We start from the raw sequence: 19,214 nt of genomic DNA, 5'->3' as shown, positions 1-19,214 counted from the left end.
ACAGTAAAAGAGAATACACAATAAACGGGAATATACTGAAAGGGGTAAATGAAGTGAGAGATCTTGGCTTGCAAATATACAGGTACCTAAAGGTAGCAGTATGGATCTATAAGGTTGTAAAGAAGGGTCCACAGCAGACACTATCTCCCTGGCCCAACACTCATCCTTGGAGCATCTTAACAATAAGGACTCCTACGTCAGATCCCTATTCATTGACGACAGCTCTACCTTCAACACCGTAACACCAGCCAAGTTCATAGTAAAACTCCAAAACCTAGGACTTGGCTACTCCCTGTGCAACTGGATCCTCGACTTCCTGACCCGTAGATCACAATCAGTAAGCTTAAACAACAACACCTCCTCCATGATAGTCCTCAATACCGGGACCCCGCAAGGCTGCGTACTTAGCCCCCTACTATACTCCCTGTACATACACGACTGTGTGGCAAAATCTGGCTCCAACTCCACCTACAAGTTTGCTGATTACATGACCACAGTGGATCGGATCTCAAACAACGATGAGTCAGAGTACAGAAGGGAGCTAGAGAATCTAGTGGCGTGATGTAAAAACAACAATTTCTCCCTCAATGTCAGCCAAACGAAGGAGCTGGCCATTGACTTCAGGAAGCAAAGTATCGTACACATCCCTGTCCATACACACCCCTGTCTGCATCAACGGAGCCGAGGTGGAGATGGTTGACAGCTTCAAATTCCTCAGTGTGCACATCACCAACAATCTGTCCTAGTCCACCCACTCTTAGTCCGCTACGACCAAGAAAGCACAACAGCGCCTATTCTTCCTCAGGAAACTAAGGAAATTCGGCACGTCTACATTGACTCTTACCAATTTTTACAGAAGCTCCATAGAAAGCATTCTATCTGGCTGCATCACAGCCTGGTATGGCAACTGCTCGGCCCAAGACCATAAGAAACTTCAGAGAGTCGTGAACACAACCCAGTCCTTCACGCACACCCGCCTCCCATCCATTGACTCTGTCTACACCTCCCGTTGACTTGGGAAAGCGGGCAGCATAATCAAAGACCCCTCCCACCCAGCAGATAAGAGTCCTAACCTCTTCCATCGGCAGAAGATTCAAAAACACCTTCTTCCCCGCTGTTACCAGACTCCTGAATGACCCTCTTATCATAGAATTTACAGTGCAGGAGGCCATTTGGCCCATCGAGTCTGCACCGGCTCCTGGAAAGAGCACCCTACCCAAGATTAACACCTACACCCGATCCCCATAACCCAGTAACCCCATCCAACACTAAGGGCAATTTTGGACACTAAGGGCAATTTCTCATGGCCAATCCACCTAACCTGCACATCTTTGGACTGTGGGAGGAAACCGGAGCACCCGGAGAAAACCCACGCACACACGGGGAGGATGTGCAGACTCCGCACAGACAGTGACCCAAGCCAGAATCGAACCTGGGACGCTGGAGCTGTGAAGCGATTGTGCTATCCACAATGCTACCGTGCTGCCACAGATATTCTCTACTGAGTAGTACTACCCTCCATATGCTTCACCCAATGTCAGCATCTTTGTATTTACATTGTCTATTTATCGTATGTCCTGTGTTTTTTCTTGTAAGGAACGATCTGTTTGGACTTTACGCAGAACAATACTTTTCATTGTACCTCGGTACACATGACAATAAACCCAAATCCAAAATTAGAATGCTCTCCTTCATTAGTGGAGGTATAGAAAACAAAAGTAGAGATATAATGATGGAGTAACTCACCAAGGTTCCTTCGACAGCACCTTCCAAACCCACGACCACTACCATCTAGAAGGACAAGAGCAGCAGATACCCGGGAACCCCACCACCTGGAGGTTCTCCTCCAAGTCACTCACCACCCTGACTTGGAAATATATCCCCGTTCCATCACTGTCACTGGGTCAACATCCTGAAACTCCCTCCCCAACAGCACAGTGGGTGTACCTACACCTCAGAGGCTGCAGCGGTTTAAGAAGGCAACTCGCCACCACCTTCTGAAGGACAACTAGGAATGGACAATAAATGCTGGCCTAACCAGCGTCACCTACATCCCAGAAGCTGAGTTTAGAAAAAGAATTGTTTAAAACACTGGTAAGGTCACAACTGGAACATTGTATGCAGTTCTGGTCACCACATTACAGGAAGGACATAATTTCTCTGCAGAGATGATTTATTAGAATGTTGCCAGGGCAGGAGAACTGTAGCTACGAGGAGTCATCGGAGAGGTTGGGGTTGTTTTCTTGGAACCGAGAAGGCTGGGGGGGTGACATTATTGAGGTTTACAAAATTGTGAGGGGTAAAGATAGAGTAGACAGGAGGAACCCGTTTACCTTGGCAAAGCATTCAAAAACCAGGGATCATAGATTCAAGCTCAGTGGCACAAGGATTAGAGGGGACACAAGGAAAGGTTTTTTAAGCAGAGGGTGGTGGTGTCTGGAATAGGTACCTGGATCAGCACCTAAAGTGCTGCAAGCTTCAGAGCTATGGGTCTTGTGCAGGAAGATGGGATTAAAAAGGGCACTTGGGTGTCTTTGGACCGACATGGACACGATAGGCCGAATGGCCCCATTTTCTGCTGTGTCATTTCTCTGGTTCTACAAACGATTTTCTGTAAGGCCACGCACACTTAATAATAATCTTTTTGTACCTTCTCCCCGTGTTTGCGTGGGTTTCGCCTCCTCAACCCAAAGATGTGCAGGGTAGGTGGATTGGCCATGCTAAATTGACCCTTCTTTGGAAAAACTGAACTGGGAACTCTAAATTAAGTTTTTTAAATAATAATAATCTTTAAGAGCAGTATGTAAATAGTCCAACTCGGGAAGGGGCCATACTGGACCTGGTATTCGGGAATGATCCCGGCCAGGTGGTTGATGTTTCAGTCGGTGATTACTTTGGGAATAGCGATCACAATTCCGTAAGTTTTAGAATACTCATGGACAAGGGCAAGAGGGGTCTGAAAGGAAGAGTGCTAAATTGTGGAAAGGCAGAGTATAACAAAATTCGGCAGGAGCTAGAGAATGTGGATTGAGAGCAGCTGTTTAAGGGAAAATCCACATTTGAAATGTGGGAGTCTTTTAAGGAAAGGTTGATTAGCGTGCAGGACAGACATGTTCCTGTGAAAATTAAAGATAGAAATGGCAAGATTAGGGAACCATGGATGACGGGTGAAATTGTGAGACGAGCTATGATGAAAAAGAAAGCATACATAGGATCGAGGCAACTCAAAACTGATGAAGCTTTGGAGGAATATCGGGAAAGTAGGACGAATCTCAAACGCGCAATAAAGAAGGCTAAAAGGGGTCATGAAATATCTTTGGCTAACAGGGTTAAGGAAAATCCCAAAGCCTTTTATTCGTATGTAAGGAGCAAGAGGGTAACTAGAGAAAGGATTGGCCCACTCAAAGACAAAAGAGGGAATTTGTGCGTGGACTCAGAGGAAATGGGTGAGATTCTTAATGAGTACTTTGCATCGGTATTCACAAAGGAGAGGGACAAGACGGATGTTGAGGCTAGGGATGGATGTTTAAATACTCTAGGTCAAGTTGTCATACGGAAGGGGGAGGTTTTGGGTATTCTAAAAGACATTAAGGTGGACAAGTCCCCAGGACCAGATGGGATCTATCCCAGGTTTATGAGGGAAGCGAGGGTCGAAATAGCTGGGGCCTTAACAGATATCTTTGCAGCATCCTTGAGCACAGGTGAGGTCCCGGAGGACTGGAGAATTGCTAATGTTGTCCCTTTGTTTAAGAAGGGTAGCAGGGATAATCCAGGGAATTATAGACCTGTGAGCTTGATGTCAGTGGTAGGCAAACTGTTGGAGAAGATACTGAGGGATAGGATCTATTCACATCTGGAAGAAAATAGACTTTTCAGTGATAGGCAGCATGGTTTTGTGCAGGGAAGGTCATGTCTTACAAACCTAATAGAATTCTTTGAGGAAGTGACAAAGTTAATTTATGAGGGAAGGGCTGTCGATGTCATATACATGGACTTTAATAAGGCGTTTGATAAGGTTTCCCATGGCAGGTTGATGGAAAAAGTGAAGTCGTATGGGGTTCAGGGTGTACGAGCTAGATGGATAAAGAACTGGCTGGGCAACAGGAGACAGAGAGTAGTGGTGGAAGGGAGTGTCTCAAAATGGAGAAGAGTGACTAGTGGTGTTCCACAGGGATCCGTGCTCGGACCACTGTTGTTTGTGATATACATAAATGACCTGGAGGAAGGTATAGGTGGTCTGATTCGCAAGTTTGCAGATGATACTAAGATTGGTGGAGTTGCAGATGGGCGAGGAGGACTGTCAGAGAATACAACAAAATATAGATAGATTGGAGAGTTGGGCAGAGAAATGGCAGATGGAGTTCAATCCAGGCAAATGCGAGGTGATGCATTTTGGAAGATCAAATTCAAGAGCGGACTATATGGTCAATGGAAGGGTCTTGGGGAAAATTGATGTGCAGAGAGATCTGGGAGTTCAGGTCCATTGTACCCTGAAGGTGGCAACGCAGGTGGATAGAGTGGTCAAGAAGGCATACAGCATGCTTGCCTTCATCGGACGGGGTGTTGAGTACAAGAGTTGGCAGGTCGTGTTACAGTTGTATAGGACTTTGGTTAGGCCACATTTGGAATACTGCGTGCAGTTCTGGTCGCCACGTTACCAGAAGGATGTGGATGCTTTGGAGAGGGTGCAGTGGAGGTTCACCAGGATGTTGCCTGGTATGGAGGGTGCTAGCTATGAAGAAAGGTTGAGTAGATTAGGATTGTTTTCGTTGGAAAGACGGAGGTTGAGGGGGACCTGATTGAGGTCTACAAAATTATGAGAGGTATGGACAGGGTGGATAGCAACAAGCTTTTCCCAAGAGTGGGGGTGTCAGTTACAAGGGGTCACGATTTCAAGGTGAGAGGGGGAAAGTTTAAGGGAGATGTGCGTGGAAAGTTTTTTACGCAGACGGTGGTGGGTGCCTGGAACGCTTTACCAGCGGAGGTGGTAGAGGCGGGCACGATAGCATCATTTAAGAGGCATCTAGACAGGTATATGAACGGGCGGGGAACAGAGGGAAGTAGACCTTGGAAAATAGGAGACAGGTTTAGATAACGGATCTGGATCGGCGCAGGCTGGGAGGGCTGAAGGGCCTGTTCCTGTTATGTAATTTTCTTTGTTCTTTGTTCTTTATTATGGTCACAAGTGGGCTTACATTAACACTGCAAAAGTTATTGTGAAAATCCCCTGGTCGCCACATTCCGGCATCTGTTCGGGGACACAGAGGGAGAATTCAGAATGTCAACTTCACCTAATAAGTATATCTTTCAGGACTTGTGGGAGGAAACCAGAGCACCCGGAAGGAACCCATGCAAACACGGGGAGAACGTGCAGTCTGCACAGACAGTGACCCAAGCCGGGGAATCAAACCTGGGTCCCTGGCGCTGTGAAGCAATATTGCTAGCCACTGTGCTACCGTGCTGCCCACTTGTCTTCTTGAAGGGGACAGCATGTGAGAGGCCTGAGTTGGACGTACACGACTGCTGTGCAGCCATGCACATGCACCGTTTACTGGGAATACTGGTGATCACTGACAACTTGGAGTAGAAAGAAAAACTGGTGCTATCAGGTATATTTTTTAGCACAATTGGGAGAATTTAAGAGTGATACCAGTCCTTATGATCAAAAAGGAATGTAATAGGTGAAAACTTTAGATTGTTTGCACTGGATGGAAGGAGGCGAAAATTTTATCTAACAAGCACATCATAAAAAAACATAGAGTCTAGTTTTATTCGTATAGGGGCTAGTTGAATGCATATACCCAAGAACATAAGAACATAAGAACTAGGAGCAGGTGTAGTCTATCTGGCTCCTCGAGCCTGCTCCGCCATTCAATGAGATCATGGCTGATCTTTTGTGGACTCAGGTCCACTTTCCGGCCCGAACACCATAACCCTTAATCCCTTTATTCTTCAAAAAACTATCTATCTTTACCTTTAAAACAGAAAATGAAGGAGCCTCTACTGCTTCACTGGGCAAGGAATTCCATAGATTCACAACCCTTTGGGTGAAGAAGTTCCTCCTAAACTCAGTCCTAAATCTACTTCCCCTTATTTTGAGGCTATGTCCCCTAGTTCTGCTTTCACCCGCCAGTGGAAACAACTGCCCGCATCTGATCCTATCTATTTCCTTCATAATTTTATATGTTTCCATAAGACCCCCCTCATCCTTCTAAATTCCAACGAGTACAGTCCCAATCCACTCAACCTTTCCTTGTAATCCAACCCCTTCAGCTCTGGGATTAACCTAGTGAATCTCCTCTGCACACCCTCCAGCGCCAGTACGTCCTTTCTCAAGTAAGGAGACCAAAACTGAACACAATACTCCAGGTGTGGCCTCACTAACACATTATCCAATTGCAGCATAAACTCCCTAGTCTTAAACTCCATCCCTCTAGCAATGAAGGACAAAATTCCATTTGCCTTCTTAATCACCTGTTGCACCTGTAAACCAACTTTTTACGACTCATGCACTAGCACACCCAGGTCTCTCTGCACAGCAGCATGTTTTAATATTTTATCATTTAAATAATAATCCCGTTTGCTGTTATTCCTACCAAAATGGATAACCTCACATTTGTCAACATTGTATTCCATCTGCCAGACCCTAGCCCATTCACTTAACCTATCCAAATCCCTCTGCAGACTTCCAGTATCCTCTGCACTTTTTGCTTTACCACTCATCTTAGTGTCGTCTGCAAACTTGGACACATTGCCCTTGGTCCCCAACTCCAAATCATCTATGTAGATTGTGAACAATTGTGGGGCCAACATTGATCCCTGAGGGACACCACTGGCTACTGATTGCCAACCAGAGAAACACCCATTAATTCCCACTCTATGATTTCTATTAATTAACCAACCCTCTATCCATGCTACTACTTTACCCTTAATGCCATGCATCTTTATCTTATGCAGTAAGTACTGAGAAGTACTGAGAACATATTGTTATCTGCGTAATCAACTAATCAATTTTAGTTAGGTCTCCACCAAGCTTTGAAACATGGCAAAGTGTGAGAAAATATAGCCAGTATTTTTCCTAAAACTGTGCATGCAGACGCTAAGCTAGTTTTGATAGGCACCAGTCGATCTTAAGTAAAGTCCAATGTTTGATTAACAAGTTATTCTCTCAGTAACAGACAATCATTTGAACAAACCAGGAGGTCATAGATAGGAGTTATAGAGACATGGTCACACCCAAGGTGCAGGCAGACAGGTGGGTACCCGCTAGAAAGGGCAGGCAGTCAGCGTAGGCATCCCCTGTGGCTGTCCCCCTCTCTAACAGGTATACCGTTTTGGATGCGGTTGGCGAGGATAGCCTATCAGGGGAAAACAATAGCAGCCAGAACAATGGCACCGCAACTGGCTCTGTTGCACAGCAGGGGAGGACAAAGTGCAGGAGAACGATAGTTATAGGGGACTCTATAAAAAGGGGCACAGATAGTGGACAGGGATGAGACTCCAGGATGGTGTGTTGCCTCCCTGGTGCCAGGGTCAAGGATGTCTCTGAACGAACATAGGACATCCTGAAGGGGGAGGGTGAACAGCCAGAGGTCGTAGTACACATAGGGACTAACGACATAGGCAGGAAGAGTGATGAGGTCCTGCAGAAGGAGTTCAGAGAGTTAGGTAGTGAGCTAAAAAGCAGGACCTCTAGGGTTGTAATCTCAGGATTACTCCCTGTGCCACATGCCAGTGAGGCTAGAAATAGGAGGATAGTGCAGCCAAACGCGTGGTGCAGGAGGGAGGGTTTCAGATTTTTGGGCCATTTGGATCTCTTCGGGGCAGGTGCGACCTGTACAAGAAGGGCGGGTTACATCTAAACTGGAGGGGCACTGATATCCTGGCTGGGAGGTTTACTAAATTCACTCGGGAGGATTTAAACTGGTATAGCAGGGGTTGGGACCCAGAATGTAAGCTTAGATGGTGTAATAACTGAAGGGGAAATAGAGAACAAAAATAAAAGAACAACATCACCCTCAGGCAGAGCAAAAATGGTGACAAATGTGAGAAGGGAGGTGGTCAATGCAGGATTGGGGGTGTTGTACCTAAATGCGGAACAGGGTAAATGAGCTTGTTGCGGACATTGAAATTGGCCGGTACGATGTTGTGAGCATCACAGAGACGTGGCTGCAAGGGGATCAGGACTGGGATCTAAATATATAGGGATATGTGTCCTATCGAAAGGACAGGCAGATGGGCAAAGGGGGCGGGGTTGCATTGTTAGTAAGGAATGAAGTTAAATTGATAGCAAGGAGCGATATAGGATCAGAAGGCAGCGAATCTCTGTGGGTAGAGTTGAGGAATCGCAAAGGTAAAAAGACCCTGATGGGAGTTGTGTACAGGCCCCCTAGCAGTAGTCAGGATGTGGGGCAGAAAGTAAATCAGGAGGTAGAAAAGGCATGTAAAAAAGGCAATATTACAATAATCATGGGGATCTTCAATATGCAGGTGGACTGGGAAAATCAGGTTGGTAGTGGATCCCAAGAAAAGGAATTTGTGGAATGTCTAGGATGTTTTTTTGGAGCAGCTTGTGACAGAGCCCACTAGGGAACAGGCAATTCTGGATTTGGTGATGTGTAATGAGGCAGACTTGATTAGGGAACTTAAGGTGAAGGAACCCTGAGGGAGCAGTGACCACAATATGATAGAATTTACCCTGCAGTTTGAAAGGGAGAAGCTGCAATCAGATGTGACAGTATTACAATTAAATAACGGTAACTACAAAGACATGAGAGGAGCTGGTCAGAGTTGATTGGAAAGGGAGCCAAGCAGGGAAGAAATGGAATAGCAATGGCAGGAGCTTTTGGGGGTTATTCGGGAGGCACAACAGAAATTCATTCCAAGGAGGAGGGAACATGTTAAGGGGAGGTCAAGGCATCCATGGCTGACGAGGTGGGAGAAGATGAAATATGAGTGCAAGCTAGCTAGCAATATAAAGGAAGATAGGAAGAGTTTTTTCAACATGTAAAAGGTAAGAGAGAGGCAAAAATAGACATTGGGCCACTGGAAAATGTGGCTGGAGAAGTAATAATTGGAAACAAAGAAATGGCAGACGAACTGAATAGTTACTTTGCATCAGTCTTCACGGTGGAAGACACCAGTGGGATCCCAGAGCTCCAGGAGAACCAGGGGGCAGAGGTGAGTGTAGTGACCATTACTAAGGAGAAGGTTCTGGGGAAACTGAAAGGTCTGAAGGTGGATGTCATCTGGATCGGATGGACTACACCCCAGGGTTCTAACAGAGATAGCTGAGGAAATTGTGGAGGTATTGGTGATGATCTTTCAGGAATCACTGGAGGCAGGAAGGGTCCCAGAGGACTGGAAAGTGGCTAATGTAACATTATGTTCTATAACAGTAGTGAACATGCCAACATTGAGGGCATTTAAAAATTTATTGGATAAGCATATGGATGATAAGGGCATAGTGTAGGTTAGATGGCCTTTAGATTTTTTCCATGTCGGTGCAACATCGAGGGCCGAAGGGCCTGTACTGCGCTGTATCGTTCTATGTACTGTTTAAGAAGGGGGGGGGAGGCAGAAGATGGGAAATTATAGGCCGGTTAGCCTGACTTCGGTCATTGGTCATTTAGAGTCCATTATTAAAGGTGAGATCGCGGAGTACTTGGAAGCGCATGGTAAAATAGGACTGAGTCAACACGGCTTCGTCAAGGGGAGGTCACGTCTGGCAAATCTGTTAGAGTTCTTTGCGGAAGTAACAATGAAATTAGACAAAGGAGAACCAGCGGACGTGATTTATTTAAATTTCCAGAAGGTCTTTGACAAGGTGCCGCATAGGAGACTGTTAAATAAGTTAAGAGCCTTTGGTGTTCAGGGTAAGATCCTGGCATGGATAGAGGATTGGCTGACTGGCAGAAGGCAGAGAGTGGGGATAAAGGGGTCTTTTTCAGGATGGCAGCCGGTGACTTGTGGTGTGCCTCAGGGGTCTGTGCTGGGACCACATCTTTTCACAATATACATTAATGATCTGGCAGAAGGAACTGACGGCACGGTTGCTAAGTTTGCAGATGATACAAAGATCTGTAGAGGGGCAGGTAGTATTGAGGAAGCAGGCAGGCTGCATAAGGATTTGGGCAGGCTAGGAGAGTGGGCAATGAAGTGGCAGGTGGTACACATTGTGGAAAAGTGTGAGGTTATGCACTTTGGAAGGAGAAATGGAAGTATAGACTATTTTCTAAATGGGAAGATGCTTAGTAAATCAAAAGCACAAAGGGACTTGGGAGTCCTTGTTCATGATTCTCTTCAGGTTAACGTGCAGGTTCAGTCGGCAGTTAGGAAGGCAAATGCAATGTTAGCATTCATAGCGAGAGGGTTAGAATACAAGACCAGGGATTTACTACTGAGGCTGTATAAGGCTCTGGTCAGACCCCATTTGGCGTATTGTGAGCAGTTTTGGGCCCCGTATCTAAGGAAGGATGTGCTGGCCTTGGAAAGGGTCCAGAGGAGGTTCACAAGAATGATGCCTGGAGCCTAACCCTAACCCTAACTTCTTCACCCAAAGGGTTGTGAATCTATGGAATTCCTTGCCCAGTGAAGCAGTTGAGGCTCCTTCATTACATGTTTTTAAGGTAAAGATAGATAGTTTTTTGAAGAATAAAGGGATTAAGGGTTATGGTGTTCGGGCCGGAAAGTGGAGCTGAGTCCACAAAAGATCAGCCATGATCTCATGATCTCATTGAATGGCGGAGCATTCACCTTGGTGAATACCGACGCAAAGTACTCATTAAGAATCTCACCCATTTCCTCTGAGTCCACGCATAAATTCCCTCTTTTGTCTTTGAGTGGGCCAATCCTTTCTCTAGTTACCCTCTTGCTCCTTACATACGAATAAAAGGCTTTGGGATTTTCCTTAACCCTGTTAGCCAAAGATATTTCATGACCCCTTTTAGCCCTCTTTATTGCGTATTTGAGATTCGTCCTACTTTCCCGATATTCCTCCAAAGCTTCATCAGTTTTGAGTTGCCTCGATCTTATGTATGCTTCCTTTTTCATCTTAGCTAGTCTCGCAATTCCACCCGTCATCCATGGTTCCCTAATCTTGCCATTTCTATCCCTCATTTTCACAGGGATATGTCTGTCCTGCACTCTAATCAACCTTTCCTTAAAAGACTCCCACATTTCAAATGTGGATTTACCCTTAAACAGCTGCTCCCAGTCCACATTCCCTAGCTCCTGTCGAATTTTGTTATACTCAATTTAGCACTCTTCCTTTAGGACCACTCTCGTCTTTGTCCATGAGTATTCTAAAACTTACAGAATTGTGATTGCTATTCCCAAAGTAATCACCGACTGAAACATCAACCACCTGGCCGGGATCATTCCCCAATACCAGGTCCATTATGGCCCCTTCCCGAGTTGGACTATTTACACACTGCTCTAAAAAACTCTCCTGGATGCTCCTTACAAACTCTGCTCAATCTACGCCTCCAACACTACACGAATCCCATTCAATGTTGGGGAAGTTAAAATCTACCATCACAACCACCCTGTTGCTCCTAGGTTTTTCGATAATCTGTCTGCATATTTGTACCTCTACTTCATGCTCACTTTTGGGAGGCCTGTAGTAGTAGTAAAGTCCCAACAATGTTACTGCACCCTTCCTATTTCTTAGCTCTACCCATATTGCCTCAGTGCTTGAAACCTCCATCGTGCCCTCCTTAATCACAGCTGTGATATCATCTCTGATGAGTAATGCAACTCCTCCACCCCTTCTACCTCCCTCTCTATCCCTCCTGAAGCATCTATACCCTCGGATATTCAGTTGCCAGTCCTGCTCTTCCCTCAACCAAGTCTCAGTAATACTAATAACATCAACTGAACAGGTTTTTTGGGTCGGTCTTCACAGTGGAAGACACAAATAACATGCCAGTGACTGATAGAAATGAGGCTATGACAGGTGAGGACCTTGAGAGGATTGTTATCACTAAGAAGGGAGTGATGGGCAAGCTAATGGGGCTAAAGTCTCCTGGCCCTGATGGAATGCATCCCAGAGTGCTAAAAGAGATGGCTAGGGACATTGCAGATGCACTAGTGATAATTTACCGAAATTCACTAGACTCTTGGGTGGTCCCGGTGGATTGGAAATTAGCAAACGTGACGCCACTGTTTAAAAAAGGAGGTAGGCAGAAAGCAGGAAATTATAGGCCAGTGAGCTTAACTTCGGTAGTAGGGAAGATGCTGGAATCTATCATCAAGGAAGAAATTGCGAGGCATCTGGATAGAAATTGTCCCATTGGGCAGACGCAGCATGGGTTCGTAAAGGGCAGGTCATGCCTAACTAATTTAGTGGAATTTTTTGAGGACATTACCGGTGCAGTAGATAACGGGGAGCCGATGGATGTGGTATATCTGGATTTCCAGAAAGCCTTTGACAAGGTGCCACACAAAAGGTTGCTGCATAAGATAAAGATGCATGGCATTAAGGGTAAAGTAGTAGCATGGATAGAGGATTGGTTAATTAATAGAAAGCAAAGAGCTGGGATAAATGGGTGTTTCTCTGGTTGGCAATCAGTAGCTAGTGGTGTCCCTCAGGGATCCGTGTTGGGCCCACAATTGTTCACAATTTACATAGATGATTTGGAGTTGGGGACCAAGGGCAATGTGTCCAAGTTTGCAGATGACACTAAGATGAGTGGTAAAGCGAAAAGTGCAGAGGATACTGGAAGTCTGCAGAGGGATTTGGATAGGTTAAGTGAATGGGCTAGGGTATGGCAGATGGAATACAATGTTGACAAATGTGAGGTTATCCATTTTGGTAGGAATAACAGCAAACGGGATTATTATTTAAACGATAAAATATTAAAGCATGCCGCTGTTCAGAGAGACTTGGGTGTGCTAGTGCACGAGTCACAGAAGGTTGGTTTACAAGTGCAACAGGTGATTAAGAAGGCAAATTGAATTTTGTCCTTCATTGCTAGAGGGATGGAGTTTAAGACTAGGGAGGTTATGTTGCAATTGTATAAGGTGTTAGTGCGGCCACACCTGGAGTATTGTGTTCAGTTTTTGTCTCCTTACTTGAGAAAGGACGTACTGGCGCTGGAGGGTGTGCAGAGGAGATTCACTAGGTTAATCCCAGAGCTGAAGGGGTTGGATTATGAGGAGAGGTTGAGTCGACTGGGACTGTACTCGTTGGAATTTAGAAGGATGAGGGGGATCTTATAGAAACATTTAAAATTATGAAGGAAATAGATAGGATAGATGCGGGCAGGTTGTTTCCACTGGCGGGTGACAGCAGAACTAGGGGACATAGCCTCAAAATAAGGGGAAGTAGATTTAGGACTGAGTTTAGGAGGAACTTCTTCACCCAAAGGGTTGTGAATCTATGGAATTCTTTACCCAGTGAAGCAGTTGAGGCTCCTTCATTACATGTTTTTAAGGTAAAGATAGATAGTTTTTTGAAGAATAAAGGGATTAAGGGTTATGATGTTCGGGCCGGAAAGTGGAGCTGAGTCCACAAAAGATCAGCCATGATCTCATTGAATGGCGGAGCAGGCTCGAGGGGCCAGATGGCCTACTCCTGCTCCTAGTTCTTATGTTCTTATAACAATATCAAGTCTTTCCCACATTGTGATTATCTACTTACTTTCCTTGCTCCATATTTCTCCACCAGTTCAAACACCAGCTGGTATCGTTGTTTATACAGTGGTGGTGTGAAGTTCATAGTCTCCATTCGGTTGGTTTCACCACCTGTTGAAAACCTGTTCAATCACACAAGCCAAACATCCACACGTTCATTAGAATTAGTCATACTCACTACAATACAGAAGAAACCCATTCAGCCCATTGAGTCCATGCCAGCTCTCTGTCAAGCAATGAACAGACCCACTCCCCCATTCTTTTCTCATATCCCTGAAAGTTTATTTCCCTCAAATGCCCACCCAATTTCCTTTTGAAATCATTTATTGTCTTTGCTTCCAACACCCTCGCAGGTAGAGAGTTCCAGGTCATTACCACACATTATATAACAATGTTCTTCCTCACATCCATAAAAAATGCATATTTTGAGAAAGTTTGCATCTCTACAGTGCCTTTCACAATTGCTGAATGTCCTAAAGCACTTTACAGCCAATCAAGTACTTTTGAAGTGTGGTCACTGTTGCAATGCAGAGGTGGGGCAGCCAATTTGTGCATACCATAAAAGTGTCTGCACCAGCTCTCAAGAGCGACCCAGTTAGTCCCATTCCCCAGCCCCATCTCCGTAAACCTCTAAATTCATCACTTTCATATATACAGCTCTTTTGAAACCTCCTATGGAATCCACCTCCACTACTCTCCCAGGCAGCACATTCCAAACCCCAACAACTCTCCCAGGCAGCACATTCCAAACCCCAACAACTCTCTGAGTAAAGAAGTTTCTCCCCATCTCATTCCCAGCTCTCTTGCTGACCATCTTGAAATTGTGACCCCTAGTCACTGACATAATAACCAGTGGAAACAGAATATCCTTCTTTACCCTGTCAAAATTGTTCAGAATTTTGAACACCTCAAGAAGGTCAGGGGCTGGTTTAGCTCATCGCTGGCTTTTAAAGCAGACCAAGCAGGCCAGCAGCACGGTTCGATTCCCGTACCAGCCTCCCCGGATAGGTGCCGGAATGTGGCGACTAGGGGCTTTTCACAGTAACTTCATTGAAGCCTACTGCCTACTGAAGGTGAATGCATCACAAGCCCGCAATCTCCCCAGAACGAACATTCTGCCAACTGGAGCACTTTTTCCTGAGGTGGGTATGATAAGGGCAGCACGTGGATAGTACAATTGCTTCACAGCTCCAGGGTCCCAGGTTCGATTCCTGGCTTGGATCACTGTCTGTGTGGAGTCTGCACATTCTCCGTGTGTGTGCGTGGGTTTCCTCCGGGTGCTCAGGTTTCCTCCCACAGTCCAAAGATGTGCCGGTTAGGTGGATTGGCCATGCTAAATTGCCCTTTGTGTCCAAAATTGCCCTTAGTGTTGGGTGGGGTTATTGGGTTATGGGGATAGGGTGGAGGCGTGGACCTTGGGTAGGATGCTCTTTCCAAGAGCTGGTGCAGACTCGATGGGCCGAATGGCCTCCTTCTGCACTGTAAATTCTATGATTCTAATTCTATGATACTCGCGACAATAAGCGATTTTCATTTTTCATTTCTTAATCTCTCTGCTCCAAGGAGAACCAGCCCAATTTCTCCCATCTTTCCTTGTATCACCAGTTCCTCATTCCTGGTATCATTCACTGTAAAGTCTGCAACTTCCTTCCGAACAGCACTGTGGGTGTACCTACACCAGATATGCCGCAGCGGTTCACAACCAATTAGAGATGGCCAATTTATGTGGGCAGCATGGTAGCACAGTGGTTAGCACTGTTGCTTCACAGTGCCAGGGTCCCAGGTACGATTCCCGGCTAAGTCACTGTCTGTGTGGAGTCTGCACGTTCTCCCTGTGTCTGCGTGGGTTTCCTCCGGGTGCTCCAGTTTCCTCCCACAAGTCCCGAAAGACGTGCTGTTAGGTATACTGGACATTCTGAATTCTCCCTCTGTGTACCTGAACAGGCGCCGGAATGTGGCGACTAGGGGCTTTTCACAGTAACTTCATTGCAGTGTTAATGTGAGCATACTTGTGACAAGAAAGATTATTATTATTATGCTGGACTTACCAGCGCATTCACATTCCATAAAAAAACTCACACTTGACCCCTTGGCACTTGGAAACTACCAGCTCAAATTCAACAGCCTGTTCTTCTCAACTCGTAGCCCATTTACAATCTCATCCCAGGTTTGAACCCTTCCACTCGGGGGTTTCCACCCAAAACCAGTTTTTGATACAGCTTTTATCAAAGTCACAGGTGTGATCTGATGTGACTGTGACAAAGGTAAACACAAAGGTAAACATTCCCTCTTCATCTTTCCTGTCCTTTGACATACTTGACCACACGATCCACATCCAAAGATTCTCTCCACTGACAGCACAGGGTTTCATTCTGACCGTACTGTATCCAGAGAATCACTGCGAATGGTTTCTCTTCCTGCTCCCACACCATTTCCCCCGCTGTCCCCCAAGGATCTATAATTGACATGCTGCCCCTCGGTGGCATCAAAGGCACAGGGTTCGTTTTCACAGGTACACTGACAACACCGACCTCGGCCTCAGCACCACCTCACTTAGCTCATTCACTAAGTTATCAGACTGCTTGTCCCGTATCCAGCACTTGATGAGCAGATATTGCCCTCTCGTGTCAATATTTAACGTCCAGAAACAGACCCCTCAGAATTTCGGGGCTGGGGCTGTGGTCCCCTCTGTCTGGGATTTGAAAGTTTGATGCCCCGGTTTTTAGGGTTCACACCCAGAGTTTCAGGTGTTTGGTTCCTGCATTTTGGGGGTTAGGTTCCGTAGTTCTGGGGGCTCAAGGTCCTTGTGTCATGACAAGGTGAAAATAGATAAGTCCCCGGGGCCGGATGGGATTTATCCTAGGATTCTCTGGGAAGCCAGGGAAGAGATTGCTGAGCCTTTGGCTTTGATTTTTAGGTCATCATTAGCTACAGGAATAGTGCCAGAGGACTGGAGGATAGCAAATGTGGTCCCTTTGTTCAAGAAGGGGAGTAGAGATAACCCCGGTAACTATAGGCCGGTGAGCCTAACGTCTATGGTGGGTAAAGTCTTGGAGAGGATTATAAAAGATACAGGGCGAAATTCTCCGCCCCCCACGACGGGTGGGAGAATAGCGGGAGGGCCTTCCCAACATTTTTGCCGCCCTCCCGCTATTCTCCCACCCCCCCGCCGAAGTCCCGACCCGAATCACTGCCGCCGTTTTTTTACGGCCGGCAGCGATTCTCAGCTGTTAGATGGGCCGAAGTCCCAGCCCTTTCCACCGTTTTTACGAACGGCAAACACACCTGGTCTTGCCGTTCGTAAAAACGGCGTCACAAACTCGCTATTAATAACCATGGCACCGATTGGCACGGCCGTACCACGGCCGTGCCAAGGGTGCCATGGGCCCGCGATCGGTGGGCACCGATCGCGGGCAGCGGGCCCGATGCCCGCGCACTACTTGTCCTTCCGCCGCCCCGCAGTAACCATTCGCGGGGCGGCTGAGGGGCAACCCGGCCCGCGCATGCGCGGGTTTCGCGCAAAAACGCGATGACGTCACCCGCGCATGCGCGGGTTGGAGTCTTCCAAACTGCGCATGCGCGGCTGACGTCATATGACGCGTCAGCCGGCGCTAACTCCGGCAAGCGGGCTTAACGATTTTCGTTAAGCCCGTCTTGCCGGAGCCTACGGCGTCGGGCTGCTAGCCCCGACCGGGGACCAGAATCGGTCCCCGGTCGGGAAGGGGCGCGCTGCCGTAAAACCCGCCCGGGTTTTACGGCAGCTTTACGATTTCTCCCGTTTTGGGAGAATCTCGCCCACGATTTATAATCATCTAGATAGGAATAATATGATTAGGGACAGTCAGCATGGTTTTGTGAAGGGTAGGTCATGCCTCACAAACCTTATCGAGTTCTTTGAGAAGGTGACTGAACAGGTAGACGAGGGTAGAGCAGTTGATGTGGTGTATATGGATTTCAGTAAAGCGTTTGATAAGGTTCCCCACGGTCGGCTATTGCAGAAAATACGGAGGCTGGGGATTGAGGGTGATTTAGAGATGTGGATCAGAAATTGGCTAGTTGAAAGAAGACAGAGAGTGGTAGTTGATGGGAAATGTTCAAAATGGAGTTCAGTTACGAGTGGCGTACCACAAGGATCTGTTCTGGGGCCGTTGCTGTTTGTCATTTTTATAAATGACCTAGAGGAGGGCGCAGAAGGATGGGTGAGTAAATTTGCAGACGACACTAAAGTCGGTGGAGTTGTAGACAGTGCGGAAGGATGTTGCAGGTTACAGAGGGACATAGATAAGCTGCAGAGCTGGGCTGAGAGGTGGCAAATGGAGTTTAATGTGGAGAAGTGTGAGGTGATTCACTTTGGAAAGAATAACAGGAATGCGGAATATTTGGCTAATGGTAAAATTCTTGGTAGTGTGGATGAGCAGAGGGATCTCGGTGTCCATGTACATAGATCCCTGAAAGTTGCCACCCAGGTTGATAGGGTTGTGAAGAAGGCCTATGGTGTGTTGGCCTTTATTGGTAAAGGGATTGAGTTCCGGAGCCATGAGGTCATGTTGCAGTTGTACAAAACTCTAGTACGGCCGCATTTGGAGTATTGCGTACAGTTCTGGTCGCCTCATTATAGGAAGGACGTGGAAGCTTTGGAACGGGTGCAGAGGAGATTTACCAGGATGTTGCCTGGTATGGAGGGAAAATCTTATGAGGAAAGGCTGATGGACTTGAGGTTGTTTTCGTTAGAGAGAAGAAGGTTAAGAGGTGACTTAATAGAGGCATACAAAATGATCAGAGGGTTAGATAGGGTGGACAGCGAGAGCCTTCTCCCGCGGATGGAGGTGGCTAGCACGAGGGGACATAGCCTTAAATTGAGGGGTAATAGATATAGGACAGAGGTCAGAGGTGGGTTTTTTACGCAAAGAGTGGTGAGGCCGTGGAATGCCCTACCTGCAACAGTAGTGAACACGCCAACATTGAGGGCATTTAAAAATTTATTGGATAAGCATATGGATGATAAGGGCATAGTGTAGGTTAGATGGCCTTTAGATTTTTTCCATGTCGGTGCAACATCGAGGGCCGAAGGGCCTGTACTGCGCTGTATCGTTCTATGTTCTATGGCAGGTTCAAATGCCAAGTTTTAGGGGGTGTGGGCCTTGATTTTGAGGGGGGGGTAGTTCTGGCCCTGGTTATGCAGGGGTTCGGGGGGGGGGGGGGGGGGGGGGGGGGGAGGTTGGGCTGTTGTTTTGGTTGGAATTTGGGCCCAGGTTTGTTGGAGGGGTCCTGGTTTTTGGGGGGGGTCCCGGGTGTTGGGGGAGATCCCGGGTGTTGAGGGGGTCCCGGGTGTTGGGGCAGGTCCCGGGTGTTGGGGGGGTCCCGGGTGTTGGGGGGGTCCCGGGTTTGAGGGGTCCCAGATATTGGGGGGGGGGGGTGTTGGGTGTTGGGGGGGGGTCCTGGGTGTTGGGGGGGTCCGGATGTTGGGGGGTCCCGGGTGTTTGGGGGGGGTCCTGGGTGTTGGGAGGGTCCCGGGTTTGAGGGGCCCCGGGTGTTGGGAGGGTCCCGGGTTTGGGGGGTCCCGGGTTTGGGAGTTTTCT

General features: G+C 47.0%; 1 protein-coding gene across 1 annotated transcript in view; it reads right to left on the bottom strand.

Annotated features, from left to right (window-relative positions):
* henmt1 (HEN methyltransferase 1) overlaps window positions 1–16,532 on the bottom strand; it is a 73,962-nt gene extending 57,430 nt beyond the window's left edge. The window contains exons 1-2 of the mRNA XM_038793409.1: window positions 15,952–16,532; window positions 13,643–13,757 (exon numbers count right to left, since the gene is read on the bottom strand). Coding sequence (XP_038649337.1) covers window positions 13,643–13,757; window positions 15,952–16,121 — 285 coding nt within the window. The 5' untranslated portion in view covers window positions 16,122–16,532. The remainder of the gene's footprint in view (window positions 1–13,642; window positions 13,758–15,951) is intronic.
* Window positions 16,533–19,214: the final 2,682 nt, after the last annotated feature.

Source organism: Scyliorhinus canicula, chromosome 4 (genome assembly GCF_902713615.1).
Source record: "Scyliorhinus canicula chromosome 4, sScyCan1.1, whole genome shotgun sequence".
In the NCBI taxonomy this organism is placed as follows: domain Eukaryota; kingdom Metazoa; phylum Chordata; class Chondrichthyes; order Carcharhiniformes; family Scyliorhinidae; genus Scyliorhinus; species Scyliorhinus canicula.
The sequence above is the reverse complement of the archived record's forward strand: the minus strand, read 5'-3'. Positions and strand labels throughout refer to the sequence as shown.